The 14,157-nt window shown below is 55.8% G+C and overlaps 3 protein-coding genes across 4 annotated transcripts; 1 reads left to right on the top strand and 2 right to left on the bottom strand.

The window, feature by feature from the left end:
* Positions 1-182: 182 nt before the first annotated feature.
* On the bottom strand, positions 183-5,603 carry GEMIN4 (gem nuclear organelle associated protein 4). Of its 2 annotated transcripts, none has more exons than XM_074890527.1 (2): positions 4,420-5,603; positions 183-4,072 (listed from the first exon to the last, which is right to left on the bottom strand). In XM_074890527.1, the coding sequence occupies exons 1-2, from the start codon at positions 4,427-4,429 to the stop codon at positions 882-884; spliced, it is 3,201 nt and encodes a 1,066-aa protein (XP_074746628.1). In that variant the 5' UTR covers positions 4,430-5,603; the 3' UTR covers positions 183-881. The 2 variants fall into 2 exon arrangements, with proteins under 2 accessions (XP_074746628.1, XP_074746629.1); XM_074890528.1 differs by lacking the exon at positions 4,420-5,603 and adding an exon at positions 4,349-4,372.
* A 150-nt stretch (positions 5,604-5,753) lies between these two features.
* On the bottom strand, positions 5,754-10,141 carry GLOD4 (glyoxalase domain containing 4). The gene is made up of 9 exons (XM_074890535.1): positions 9,976-10,141; positions 9,585-9,634; positions 8,751-8,871; positions 7,843-7,987; positions 7,505-7,641; positions 7,088-7,174; positions 6,729-6,842; positions 6,554-6,640; positions 5,754-5,935 (listed from the first exon to the last, which is right to left on the bottom strand). The coding sequence occupies exons 1-9, from the start codon at positions 10,063-10,065 to the stop codon at positions 5,870-5,872; spliced, it is 897 nt and encodes a 298-aa protein (XP_074746636.1). The 5' UTR covers positions 10,066-10,141; the 3' UTR covers positions 5,754-5,869.
* MRM3 (mitochondrial rRNA methyltransferase 3) lies at positions 10,084-13,190 on the top strand. The gene is made up of 4 exons (XM_074890534.1): positions 10,084-10,407; positions 11,102-11,346; positions 11,760-11,927; positions 12,533-13,190. The coding sequence occupies exons 1-4, from the start codon at positions 10,121-10,123 to the stop codon at positions 13,093-13,095; spliced, it is 1,263 nt and encodes a 420-aa protein (XP_074746635.1). The 5' UTR covers positions 10,084-10,120; the 3' UTR covers positions 13,096-13,190.
* Positions 13,191-14,157: the final 967 nt, after the last annotated feature.

Raw genomic sequence — 14,157 nt, 5'->3', positions numbered from 1 at the left:
GGGCCAGAGTTCCCCCCAAATCTTCCACTTCCCCTGCAGCAGTGAGCGGGGCTGTGTCTCCCACTTCTTTGGGGAGTTCAAGGGCCTCTTCCAAGATGTGGTCAGTTATTGCAGAAACACAACTGTTATATTAACAATCATAACCAGCTGATACTATAAACCACTCGCAACCTGGTACAGTGTTTGTATCTTGCTGTTTTCATTGCAAATAATGTGCCTTATGTAAGGACATAAAAAAAAAAAAAAGGCCAATGAGGCATCTCAGTTTGCACTAACACTGCCCTATTTACTATCAGGAGACCAATAAAGATTTCCTTTCTGAGTCACACCACTGGCTGTCTCTCCCACGTGCTGCTCATTTCTGGGCGCGGGGTGTTAATACACAGGGCTACCACTGCACCCCCACCTCCGGACAGGAGCAACACACACATATTCCCAAAGGTTCCTGCCTGTCCTGAACTCACCCAACTCACTTCCTGGCCTCCAGCAGCACATGGTGAACCCAGCTATCCGCCTGGGACTAGGAGAGGGCTGGCAGCAGGGGAGCCAGAGGGAACTGATTTCCCTGATGCCGGAGGCTGACGGGCTCTCCGTATAAATCCAGACCGCCAGCAGGCAAGGCTGGAGCCAGGGGACCTGCAGCTCAGCTCAGGAACAGCTGTGTCTGCAGCTATTCCTGCTGGGAAATTATAGAGTGGTTGTTCCTACCCATCTTTACGTGGCCCCTTCACTGCTTAGACAGGTTGGAAGAAAACACAGCAGGGGGAAAATCAGTTCAAAAGAGAAAAATCGATAGGGTTTGTTACAGATCTTACAACTTTCCATGTCAGGTGTCCCCTGAAACGGGGTCAGTGCTCTCCTCTGTCACCCTCTCCAGCTTCTCACGCCGAGCTGGCTCCCAGCTTGCTGAGCTTCTGCAGGAGGGTGCCCCGCAGCGCCTCGTCCCTGACGTTGTCCGTGATGGACTCCAGGAAGTGCCTCTCGTTGGCTCTCCGCAGCGCGTTGCTGGGGGCTGTATCGGCGCTGCTGAACGTCTCGTACTGCGAGAGGATCTCCAACGCCACCACCACCAGCGGATCGCTGCACCCCTTGTCCGGCAGCATGGCAGCGACGTGCAGCAGGTGACAGAACATCTGGATGCAGACGAAGGACACCTCCTGCGTGGGGGTCCTGTCCTCGGCAGGGTGCCAGGGGGGCCCCGCTGCACTCTTGACGCAGCCCAGCAGGGCGGTGAGGCTGCTGCAGTACAGCTGGACCACGTGGAGCCAAGCCTCTGCCGGTAGCCAGGTGGAACAGCTGGAGCTGCAGAGGAGCTGGAAGCCCCGCAGGAAGAGCACGGAGAACTGGAGCGAGCAGGCAAATGGCCTGAGGTTGAGCAGGGGCATGTACTGCACGTACTCCAGCGTGTACGGCACGTGCAAGACTTGTCTCTGCAGCAGGTTTTCGACCACGGGCGTGAGCCTCTTCCATTCGCTGTGGCTGCACCAAGGGAGGACCTGAATGAGGGCCACCAGGAACCCTTTGCTGAAAAGATTCACTTCTTCGGGGTTGTCCACGTTGACCGTGAGGAGCGTCAGCATCGTCTCCCTGAGCGCTGTGGACACGCAGCAGCACTCCATCCACGCCAGGAGCCCGCTGCCCGGTCCGTAAGCTGGCACATCCCGGGACGTCCACTCGTTCTCAGGAAGCGCGCAGATCTCAAACAGCGTCGCTGGGACCTCGTTCTTGAAGTGGTCTCCATAAAGCTTCTTCAGCCGGAGACCGACGGTCCAGTCCAGCAAGGCCACCCTCCTGTGAAGCCAAGCCAGCGACTGGACCCACAGCTCAGGGGAGGGGGCGGTTTCTGGTCTCACCACCTCACAGAGCTGGCAGAGGATGTTCAGGATCAGGTCTTTGGTCTCCAGCGAAGGAAAGAGCTGGTCCCTGGGCTGATGCCAGTACTTTGAGTAACCATCTAGAAGCTTGCAGAGGCTGAGGAGAAGCGGGAACGGGTGACAGGACTTGATCCAATGCTCTTCCAAACAGGACTGTACCTCCAAAACCTTACTGAGGATCTGCAGGCTCAGCTCAATTTGAGCAGAGTCGGATTTCAAATACGGAAGGACAAAGACTTTGGTCACCTCAGCAGGGGACACAAGTGGGGTGGCTGAGCTTGGCTGCATGAGAAAGGATAGGAACTCGAGGAACTGCTCCTCCTCCCTCGCAGTAGAGAGCCTCCCCCACACCGCCTCCTCCAGACACCTCCCCACCAGGCTGCGTGGCCTGCCTGGATCATTGCGGGTCTCCAGGAAGCTCAGTGCTGGGAAGGAGCAGAGGATTTGCGCCAAGAACGGGTGTGCTCCGCGGTTGACTACAGCAAGATTACAAACCTGCTTCACCGTGGCCTCAGGGTACAGCAGCGTGAGCCTAGCCACAGCTGCCACAGCCCTGGTCAGGCCTTCATCAGACACGCTCTTCGTGATCTGGTTGAAAGTCACGTTCAGATCCTCCTGGAAGCCCTCCGTGACACCCTGCAAGTTCAGGGACAGACCTGCTCCGCCCCAGGACACCAGGACGCTTGAGATCACTTTGTTTTTGTCGGTTAGCGAAAGCTCAGTGTAACACTCCACGATGGCTTGGGTCACTTGCATCTCCAGCTCTTGGCCCTCCTTGTCTTGGCGGGACACAGCAAAGTCCACCAGCGTCTCCAGCAATTTCAAAACTAGTTCTGGTTTCTGGAAGAGAGCTTTGTTTTTCATGAGGCAATTAACCCAGTCCTTTGAAAAGGCCCAGGTCTTCTCAGAAGCAAAAATGGAGCACATCTCCATGTGCCGGTCCAGCTTTTGCTCAATGATTGTCATGGCAACTGAAGACACCAGGCTGGTGTCTGAATCCTTGCTCTTCAGGCTGGCGCTGGTCTCTGTGAGAAAGTCCTTGGTGATCTGTGTCAGCTCTAGCACTACATGTGTCTCATCCTCACCCAGATCTCTAGTCTCTGAGAAGCAAACCAGGTTCTTCTCAAAGGTGGTAAGCGTGTCCAGGAGCCGGTAGCTCTCATAGCAGAGCTGCTCAGAGCTGTTCAGGGTGCCCTGCAGCTCCTCTCCCCAGGCACACAACAAGCTATGGAGAAAGCCCAAGCCAACAAAGAGCTCCTCACGAGAGATCTTGGCTGTGGACAAGAGGCTCATGCTTCTCTCTGCTTCCTTCACCTTCTCGCCTAGCCCCATGTGGTGGAACTGGCTTTCAGTGTTGCTGGTCCAGAGGCCAACCACAGAGCTGACCTTTTCCAGGTACTCTGCGGCAGGGAGGGTGCTGCCCTCCGGCTCTAGTTCGGTGAACACGGACAGCAGCTCCACCATGTTGGCCAAGCCATAGCACCTCATGGCGGGCAGGGCGATGCTCCCATAGGTTTGCTTTAACCCCTCCATCAGGACCATGAGCAGGCTGGTGGCAGCGGGGGGGTCATTCAGAGAGCCAGGGTCACCCTTGAACCTCTTTGGGGGCTGGAGACCATCATCCAGACAGGATTCACACCCATGTTGATGTATGAGAGCGCTGAACGCAGAGACTATTGCGTCTTCCTGGCCCTCCTTGTGTTTCATCACCTCCCACCACACGTCCAGGAACAACCTGATGTCCGACGGGGATGTCTCGCTGGCGACGTACTCCACCAAGTGCTCCAGCTGGCTCCGGCCCACATCCCGTGGCAGCACCAGCAGCAGCTGCACGAAGAGCTGGGGCACATCAAGGGCCTTCACCAGCTCGAAGAGGATGGTGTGGTTAACGTCGGGGATCATCCTGCCCACGGAGAAGAAGCCGTCCTCCTTCCACCCCTGGTCCAGTGAGGCGGCCGGCGGGCCCGGCAGCAGGACTTTAGCCCAGACGATGGCCACCGCCTCTTTCTTCCAGAGGCCGTGCTGCAGCGGCGAAGGGCAGCGGGCCCCGATCTCCCGCAGTGCATCGGTGATGGGGGGTCCCACGCGTGGCCAGTCGGCTTTGCGCAGCTCCCGCAGCGGCCGCGGCTGGGTCAGCCGGGCGGCCAGCAGGAACCCGCCGTGCAGGATGGCCGTCTCCTCGCACACGCCCCACGGCCCTGCGCGGAGACACCGTTACCGCGGCTCGCCCCGGCCCCGCTCCCGCAGCCACCGGGCTCCGTGCCCGGGTTCCATTCCCCTCGCCGGCCCCGGTCCCGCAGCCACCGGGCTCCATGTCCCGGCCCCTCTCCCACAGCCACCGGGCTCCATGTCCCGGCCCCGCTCCCGCCGGCCCCTCTCCCGCACCCACCGGGCTCCATGTCCCGGCCCCTCTCCCGCACCCACCGGGCTCCATGTCCCGGCCCCGCTCCCGCCGGCCCCTCTCCCGCACCCACCGGGCTCCATGTCCCGGCCCCCTCTCCCGCACCCACCGGGCTCCATGTCCCGGCCCCTCTCCCGCACCCACCGGGCTCCATGGCGGCAGCGTGGCCGCCCCGCGTCTGCCGCGCTCTGACGTCACGGCAGGTAGCCCCGCCCCCTCCCGCAGCGGCCCCTGGCGGCCCGGCGGTGGCGCCGCCCGCCGCTGCCAGCCCTGCCCCGGGGGATTCATTAATGCGCGGGAAAACGGAGAGTCCAATTAAGCGAGTCCAATTAAAAAGGGAGGGGAAACTCGGGTGCCGTGGAGCGCAGCCGAAGGCAGGCACTCCGACAGCCCGCCCGAATCACTTCAGCGGGTTTCAGGGCTGCAGCTCCCGCGCGGACGTTCCGAACTCGGTCAGTGCACCAGCCAAAATCCTCACTCAACTTGGACCAAAAAGGTCAAACAGAATCACAGCGAGGAATTTTTCCTGTTTAAAGTCAGAATATTCACTACAAGCGCCGACATGCCTCTGCAACTGCCAACGCTGCTGATTTTGCCCCTTTTTCTCTGTGAAACTTTTTAAGGTTTTCATCAAAGAACACAAACCGGGCGGCGTGCCCGACGCGGACCACGGTGGTAATTACTCCCAGTATTCCCAGCACTTATTCCACTAGCAAAAGCAGAGTGACTTCATTCCAGCGGAATAAACCCTGAACTGTTACTTCTAAAGGCAACTTCTCATCAAAAGCTAATTGCAAAACCATCAGATGCTTATTCCAAGCTGCCTCCCGGCACCCCAGCAGACAGCCCAGCGCTGAAGCACGGCCCCGGCTCCCGCCTGGAACGTGGAGGCTCCGTGGCTGCTGCCAGCAGCTTGGGACGGGGTGGAAACCACCACATCCATTACATGGCCCCAGTGAGAAACACACCACGGGCTTCTCCAGTGAACATCTCACCTCGACAGCTGGGGAAACATCCTGGAATGAAAACAGGGCTCATTCCAGGCTGGAATATTCAGGTAGTTTACCAAGGCAATTTCTCTGTCCCAAGAAACAGACCCGCACTGCGGCTGCGGAGCTGCTCGAGTTCCCCGTGCGAATCCCCCTTCCCCTCAGCTCAACACTTCGCCACCAAAGCGGGGCACCCGCAATACTCACAGCCACCTGGAAATCTCTTTCTAAGCTGTAAATCAGGGACAGCTACAATCAACTCGTTTGAAAATTAGATACTGTGATGAATCTAGCAACCTCTTTTCCAAGTATAACACTACCACAGAACTGTGATGTCTTCCTCTTAACTGATGACCCCTGTTTTTGAAGCCACGTGCCCAAACCTGCTCTTTACTGCACAGCCTGGTTTTTTGCAGGGAAGCATGTTATTTGCTTGGAAGGACAGAGCAGCAGTGTGAGACAGAAGCTTAAATCAAACAAACCAACCAGCACAGGACATTACAGCACCCTCTTTCTGGAAGGGACAATGCAACACATTACATGGGACTGGCAGTTTTCCAGACGAAAACCAAGGCACGAGGGAGCAGTCCAGTCCTTTTCTCCAGCTAAGCAGAAGCCTTCTTCATTTTCTGCGCAGCAAACCACTTGTCACTGCCGTCCGCCGCCATGGCCTGCACAGAGAAAAGCATTAATGTGTTCGGAACAGCAGCTGCGTCGCCCCACGCCTGGTTGCTCCCACTCACCAGCTGCCCCACAAACCCGGCCTCATCTCAAGGACACTTTCCAACTTGGAAGAAAGCTATGCTGATGGATAAATTATTTTTTCACACACTAGTAAGGAAAACAGACACAGAAAACCGATGTTCTCTGCTGCAGCAGATAAAGAGATGATCTGGTAACACAAGAGCGAGGCAGGACAGTTTAAACACGGCCTCCCCACAGAGCTCCCGCCCCACACCAGAGCCCCTCAGCCGTGGAGGGTGTGCGGCTGCGCTGGAAGCACCGCAGCTCACAGGTAACTGTCTGTAGTAACTTACAGGTAACTGTCTGTAGTAACTTACACCAAAGCGCTGCTGAGGTGCCCAGCCAGACACACCAGCACCTGGCTGCCCCAAGAGCAAGGCTGGAAAACTCCAGCCAGGATACCGAGTGAACTTTAAAAACTGACGTGTTTTCCTTAGCAAGATGGCACAACTGGCTCCTCAGAAAAACTCCACATGGAATTAAAATTGGATTCTGCGGGTGTCTATAATCAGGAAGACAGCAAACACGCAGCCAGCATTACTTACATCATCCAACAGTCTGTCACCGTTGGGGTCCACCTTGGACAGATCTCTGAATGCCTCATCTCCCACAAAACAGATTTCATGGCCATCCTAAACCAAATTTAAGAGCAGGTAAGTTAGATACCTGGGAGAGGGGAAACTGAAATCTAACTGAACCACCATTGCCAGTATTACTCACAGGATCAGCCAAAATAATCACTTGCACTGTGGCCTTGCCAGGTGTGTCCAAGCTAACCAGCGGTGTTAAAATTTTCTGATTCTCCTTTTTCATCAGGGCTTCAATGTCTGGCAACTTAAACAGAAAACAAATAAAAATCAACCCTAGTCAGATGAAGGTCAGATGCGTTCAGGCTCTTCCCATTTACAGCTCCCCATTACCCACAACTCCACAGCATTCCCACTGCAAGAAATATAAAAAGTGTCAGCTCAGTATTTTTTTGTTCACATCTGAGGTATTTTGCCAATACTAGAAATGAACTGAACCCCTCCCCAGCCAGCCCTGGGTAATGAAAGGGGTGAGGGAAATGTGGGTGTTACCTCTTCCTTTGCACAGGAGAAGGCAATCCGCCCAAACGCTGTCCCGTGATCCACAGCTCCTCCAACTGTTTTCAACTCCAACTTACACTGAGAGAGGAAAAAAGCAAGCCTGACTTGCAAGGACACTGTTCTCACTGTCACATTCACTCCAGCTTTTACTAATGTGGGTGATTTCAAAATCATTCCTACACAGATTTCCCAACAAGCCAGAATTACCAGAGCAAACCACAGCTTTAAAAAAAAAAAAAATACAGTCAAGTGTACGCAAGCTTTAATTTAAGTACACAGAATTAAGTGCACAGTTGCTTTAATTAAGAGCTTTTTTCTACTTTAGATTTTGTTCTCACGAAACAAGAGGTTTTTATGATGAGATGCAACTCTTAAAGATCAGAACTGGGAAGTTTTCTAAGGACTAACCTGATTATCCGCGTAGCCCAGCAAAGCCCTTTGTTTTTCCTCATCCTTCTCATATATTTTCATCCCCAGCAAATCAGACCAGTAGTTAACAGACTTCTGCAGATCGGAGACACCCAAGGTTACCTTTAGCACAGGATCTGTAGGATTGTGATAATTAGCAATTAGTTACACTGTAGTTTTAAACCCAGTTGTACATTCTTGAGAAGGAAATTAACAAAGCCATAACAGAAACATGTTCTCTCTCATAAAATGCCATTGAGACAAAGGCACTTCCCATTCCAATATCTCACTCGTAAATCCATTTTGAACACCAGTAAGAGCAAGCATGGATGCTTCACCTTGCCTGAGCTCTTCCTTGTCTTCCAGGTAGAACTTGTATCCGCCTGGGGCTTCAGCTTCAAAAACGCCAGCTGTGACTTCCTTGAGAGGCCACCCCATCTTCTTTGCATTGCTCACAGCCTGGCTGGACACCAGTGTCAGGCCCTGGTGAGAACAGAACAGACACACACACACACAATTCACAGGGTGGAATTACAGGTGTGTAAGTCCTGCCTTCCAGTGGTCTGCTTCTGCAATGGCCAGAAACAAACAGGGTTGCTTGTTATACCAGATGGGCCATACGATCTCCTGACAATCAGGTATCTTGCTCCTATACAATAAGCTCAGTCTTACCGTGCATCCCACATGCATTTGGAATGCACTAACCCACCCTTCTTTCACACCAAATGGAAAAGAAAAGCAAAAGGCATTTACAACTGTGAGTCGGCACACTGTACAGAAACGGAAAACCGAGTTCCCGGTGGCTCCACGCAGCTGTTCCCTGACACCCACAAACTGAGGGAAGAACATTAGCTCAGGGGAACAATCACATGTACTCAGAGATGAAACCTGAGATCTTCACTGGCTGTCAGCTAGTAAACAACAAAGAAATAAGTAATAACAAATAAAGGAGTGTTTTCCTACAGCAAGATCCCTCCTAGGGAACCATTCCGCATTGGATCTGGCAGCAAGCACCGGCCATCTCACACACACAGCAGCTAAGAGGTAGAGCTCCAGAAAGCAGCTTTCTGCTGCTCTAATTTCTGCTGTTAAAACTGGGAGACAGCTACAAAAGCAAGAATAAAAAGTGTTCAGGAACCAAGCAGCATAAAAAAAGCAACTGGTACAACCTACGTGCTGAACAGACTCTTAATCACATAAGTAACACAGCTTATCACAAAATTCTGTGGCTATGTGTGGTACTTACCAGAAAGTCATTGCCCAGGTGATATTCTCCAACACCATAATTGTAGGTCAATTCTGCAACAAAGTGGTTGTCTTCTGGCCCATAGCCCACCATCGTTTTGCTCCATTTTCCATCATAAGGGCTGGAACATCCATATTTAATTGTCATGAATATTAGAAGTAAATATTAAAACCTGCAAGTATTAGTGTTTCAAGGACAAATTGCATTTCTAGAGCAAACAAATGGCACAGGTAATCCAGTAACCTCCCACCAAGTAGGAGCCGATACCAGTGAGGAATTCTCACTGCAACTCAGCGCACAGGCAGACGGGCACCCCCCAGCCAGTAGCTTTGACTGTGGTTTGTCACCCATGACCGTGCAACCAAAGCAGTTCTACCCCCTTAACAGTTCACGTCTGACGAGCGTAAACTGCTCGTTAGCTGGAATTAGGTGAGCAGTTCCTTATTGCAAAGTAGGTAAAGTCAGCGGTTGGGCACCGGATTGTAAGATTTCTTTCACTCATGAAGATGAGAGTCTTTGGGGCTACCAGGCGGGATTTTTAACACAAGACCCCAGATAGCCCCATGACTGCAAAAACCAGTGTAACAGAATGTAATTCCAGGGAAGTTTAGAAAACATTATTTATGAAGTTCAGTATCAGCCTGTGGGTGTAACACAGCAATACCTGTGTTTCAGTGTAAACATCATACCTACACGAAGAGGGAAACTGCTGATTCCAAGGGAAGGAGTTAAAAAAACTACCAAACTACCCAACTACCCCTGTTTTAACTCCGACAGACACTGGCGGGTGTGTTATGAGACGCCAAGCCCGGGGAGCGCGGACACGCCACTCACCCGTTGCAGGTGGCCTTGCAGCCCTCCTCGAACTCCTCGTGCCTCAGCACCTGGCGAATGAGGCGGGAAAGGGGGGTCAGCACCGGGGAGAGCCGCCCCCTCCCCTCCGCGGTCCCTACCGGCCTCACCACGGCGGCGGTGGCGGCCCCGGGGTGGGGGGCAAGGGCTGGAAGCGGCTGCCGGGGGTGACGGCTGCCGGGGGTGACGGCTGCCGGGGGTGACGGCTGCCGGGGGTGACGGCTGCCGGGGGTGACGGCTGCCGGGGGTGACGGCTGCCGGGGGTGACGCCCGTCGGAGGAGCCTCCCACCCTCCCTCCAGGCTGGGGGAGCCCCGGGACCTCCACGGCTGAGGGGGCCGCCGCCGCCCCGCCCGCCCGGCCCCGCCGCTCACGCTCATGCCCAGCAGCTCCCGGTAGAACCGCGCGCTCCGGCCGCGGTCGCCCACTTTGAAGACGAAGTGCAGCGCGCGCCGGGCCGCCATGGCGGAGCGGTGACGTCACGTCGCGCGCCCGGCGCTGCGGTGGTGACGACGCAAGATGGCGGCGCTGGGGCGGCTGGCGCCGGGGTTGGGCCGGGCGCTTCTGCAGCCCGGTGGGACGAGGGGGGCGGCGGCGGCGGGGCGGCGCGGGGTGCGGGCGCTGCGGCGGAGCCCCGTGCGGGTACTGCCGCCGCAGAAGGAGCGGGGCGGGGCGGCCGGGGCGCAGCGGAGCCCCCGGGAGCGCCCTCCCACCCCGCCGCCGCCGCCGCCTCCAGCGGTGGAGTGGAGCCCGGCCGGGCTGGGGCTGCGGTACGAGAAGGCGGCACCCGGTGACAGGAGGCTGGGGTGAGGCGCGGGCAGCACCGCGGCGGGAGGGCGACGGGCCCGGGAGGGGTGGGGGGCGGGCCCGCTCCGGAGCTGCCCCTGAGCTGCCCGGTGTCACATGGGCAGAATTTGAGGCAAATTCCGACACTTGGGGGTTCTGGGTAGAGACTGGATACTGCAATGCCCCCTACAACCGGGCTAAAGATAGCGGGGGGGCTTAGAATCAACCACGGGATGGTTTGGGTTGGAAGGGACCTTAAAGATCACCCAGTTCCAACCCCCCTGCCACAGGCAGGGACACCTTCCACCAGCCCAGGTTGCCCAAAGCCCCGTCCAACCTGGCCTTGAACCCTTCCAGGGAGGGGGCAGCCACAGCTTCTCTGGGCAACCTGTGCCAGGGCCTCACCACCCTCACAGGGAAGAATTTCTTCCTTAGATCTGATCTAAATCTCCCCTCTGTCAGTTTAAAACCATCGCCCCTCGTCCTATCCCTACGCCTCTGATCAAGAGTCCCTCCCCCCTTTCCTGTAGCCCCTTTAAGTCCTGGGAGGCCGCTCTAAGGTCTCCTCGGAGCCTTCTCTTCCCCAGCTGAACCCCCCCAACTCTCTTAGCCTGCCCTCACTCACTTCCGAGTGAAGTTCTCAGTGGTTGGCAAACGTCAGACTGAAGGCATCGTTACCATCCCAGCCATTTTCTCTGATTAATTTCTCTGCAGAAAAGTGGTGACCATCGCCAAGTCAAAGAAGTTCCGGGATCATCACGGGAAGGTTCTGCTGGAGGGTCACAGGCTGATCAAGGATGCGCTGGAGGCAGGAGCTGTGCTGCAGACTCTCTTCTTCAGCACCATGGGGCACCTGAAGGAACTGCCTGAGGCACAGCTAAAACGAGCCAACTTAGTTAAGGTGAAATTCGAAGACATTAAGAGCTGGTCTGACCTCGTAACTCCTCAGGGGCTTATAGGTAAGTTGCCTTAGAAACAGTCACAACACTGCTCAAAGGGAAACTTGCTTCACACTTAATAAGTGCATAATGACTCTGACTCTGTCTTCATAACCTTCCCCTAGACATTGGCAGTGTGTCAAGAGTGGCATAGTTTGAGGGAATTCCCTTTTATTTGGCCTGCTGTGGTAACTGTAAAAGTGACTCCGAGAATACACTGAAGGTGATAATGCTCATTTTTAATAGCAGGTCACTTCAGTTCTGCTGGGAAATAGTTCTCCTTGACAAGTGACAAATTCTTCTCAAACTTAAGCGGTGCTTTTCCTAATGCTTTCTCCAGCACCTCTTCAGTGAAATGTGGGCCAACTAAATGAGAGACAGCCCTCTCCTTGGGGTGTATTGGTCAGAAGCCTGTCAGCACTTTGTCTCCTCAGGGATCTTTTCCAAGCCCGAGCATGCCAAGATGTCTTACCCTGCCACTCAGCTAACCAACTCCTTGCCCCTGCTCCTCATCTGTGACAATATCCGAGATCCGGGAAACCTCGGGACGATTCTGAGATCTGCAGCAGGAGCAGGCTGTGAGAAAGTGCTGCTCACCAAAGGTAAGAGCCTTTCCCTGAGGAAAGCAACATGAGTTGGAGTAGTTTGGGGGTAAGACAGGGAATAAGAGGTGCTTGGAGATGTTCCCAAGAGCTTGTAAGCAGTGTCTGGCCCAGATGCGATTTGCACGTGTCTTATGAGGAGCAGCTGAGGGAACTGGGGGGGTTTACTCTGGAGAAGAGGAGGCTGAGGGGAGACCTCATGGCCCTCTACAACTCCCTGAAAGGAGGGTGCAGAGAACTGGGGATGAGTTTCTTGAGCCAAGGAACAAGCACCAGAACAAGAGGGAATGGCCTCAAGCTGCACCAGGGCAGGGTCAGACTGACTCTTAGGAAGTATTTCTTTCCAGAAGGGGTTGTTGGGCGCTGGAATGGGCTGCCCAGGGCAGGGGGGGAGTCCCCATCCCTGGAGGGGTTGAAGAGTTGGGTTGACCCAGTGCTGAGGGATCTGGTGGAGTTGGGCACGGTCAGTGTGAGGTTCATGGTTGGACTGGATGATCTTCAGGGTCTTTTCCAACCGAGATGATTCTGTGATGCTGCTGCGGCTGCTGAATCCCGTCTTTGTGGGAGCTGCTGCAGCGTCACTGTTTCCCTCCCGTCTGTCCCAGGCTGTGTGGATCCCTGGGAGCCGAAGGTGCTCCGCGCAGGCATGGGCGCTCACTTCCGCCTGCCCATCGTCGCCAGCCTGGACTGGGAATCTGTTCCCAGCAACCTTCCCGCCGGTGTCCGGGTCTGTGTGGCCGACAACAAAGACCCAGGCGCTCAGGCTGAGGTCGCGCCCGTGCCGGGGGGAGCTGGTGGGGCTGGCTCAGCTCCCGGCAACCCGAGGGCTCCTGCGGAATCCAAACCCAAGGCTGCTCCTGAGTGCGAGGATGAGGAGGGAGCGGTGAGTGTCTGCGTCCCGGAGCTGGCCGCGCAGCATTACTACGAGAGCTGGCCACGGACTCCAGTGGCAGTGGTGATCGGTGGAGAGACCCACGGGCTGAGCCCAGATGCGCTTCACCTCGCGGCCAGCACGGGGGGGACGAGACTGCTCATCCCCGTGGTGCCGGGTGTGGACAGCCTGAACGCCGCTGTCGCTGCCAGCATCGTGCTGTTTGAGGGGAAGAGACAGTTGCTACGGAAGCACAAGCAGGAAGATGAAAGGCAGCAGTTCCCTGTAGCGGGCTAAACTGCTGCGGTTTGGGTGCTGAAGAAGCATCTCCTCCCTTTGGCATGCTGTACTGGTAATAAAAGCACAGCTCGGGCTGTTTGGTTGGCAGTAAATGAGAATGAAGCAGCTCTGGCAGTGCTGGAGCTGTCCTGGGATGAGCGGGTGATGCCTGGCCGAGCCCGCGGGTGCTCTGACTGCACCGTGATCCCCAAATCTGGGGAGGCCTCAGCTCCCTCACTGTGGGGTTAGGGTGCAGCTGTCGTGGCAGTGTTCGGGCCAGGATGCTGCCGTCAGCCAGTGTCCTTCCTCCCGCAGCCCTGGGCTGCGTGACCTCGCTGCTGCTGGTGGTTTTGGGGTCAGAAAGGCCAAATAGCCACCACAGAATGGGTCGTGCCTGGGTTTACCCAAACCCCGTGCTCTACGGAGCGATGGGAGCAGCACACCAACCCTGCTGTGGGCATCTGTCCCCACGCAAGTGCCTCAGAGAGAGGGATTATCAACGAGGGAGGGGAAGGATGGAAAAGGAACCACAGCCATCCCTTGGTGGGGAATGGGTGCTGGGCCCTAGGGAACAAGGCCCCAGGGCTTGTCCATGCCTCCCCAAGGGCAACAAGTCAGCTTGCAGCAACCCACCCCCGTGGATCCGGGATGAGCTGCAGCCCTGGTGGCACTGGAGTGTCGATGGACGGCTCCTGCGGCAGCGCCGGCTGCCACCCGGCTTTCTGTGTGCTTAAAAATGCCTCCTCTGCGCTGGCTGAGTCACACAACCAGGGGCTTACTGCCAGCCCACTCTCTGCTGGCTCTGGTTTCCCATTACCACATTGAAACTTTGGCTTGAGAAACACCCAGAGCTGGAGATTCCGCCTCTTCCATGCCCGAGCCCTCATATCCCAGCGCTGCCCCGGCTGGGTGTGTGCTCTGCTTGACAGCAGCGCTACCTCGAGCCTGAAATGGCTCCCGCTGAGCAATTCTCCCTCCAGAGCCCATTTCCAGCTCCCATCTCATCAAATTGACCTCAAATGACCCAGTTTTCAGGCAGAAAATTGCTGCTTTGCTCTGGTTCTCACCGGGCAGCTACAG

Source organism: Strix uralensis, chromosome 20, assembly GCF_047716275.1.
Source record: "Strix uralensis isolate ZFMK-TIS-50842 chromosome 20, bStrUra1, whole genome shotgun sequence".
Classification (NCBI taxonomy): Eukaryota; Metazoa; Chordata; class Aves; order Strigiformes; family Strigidae; genus Strix; species Strix uralensis.
This window is presented reverse-complemented; position numbering and strand designations above follow the sequence as displayed.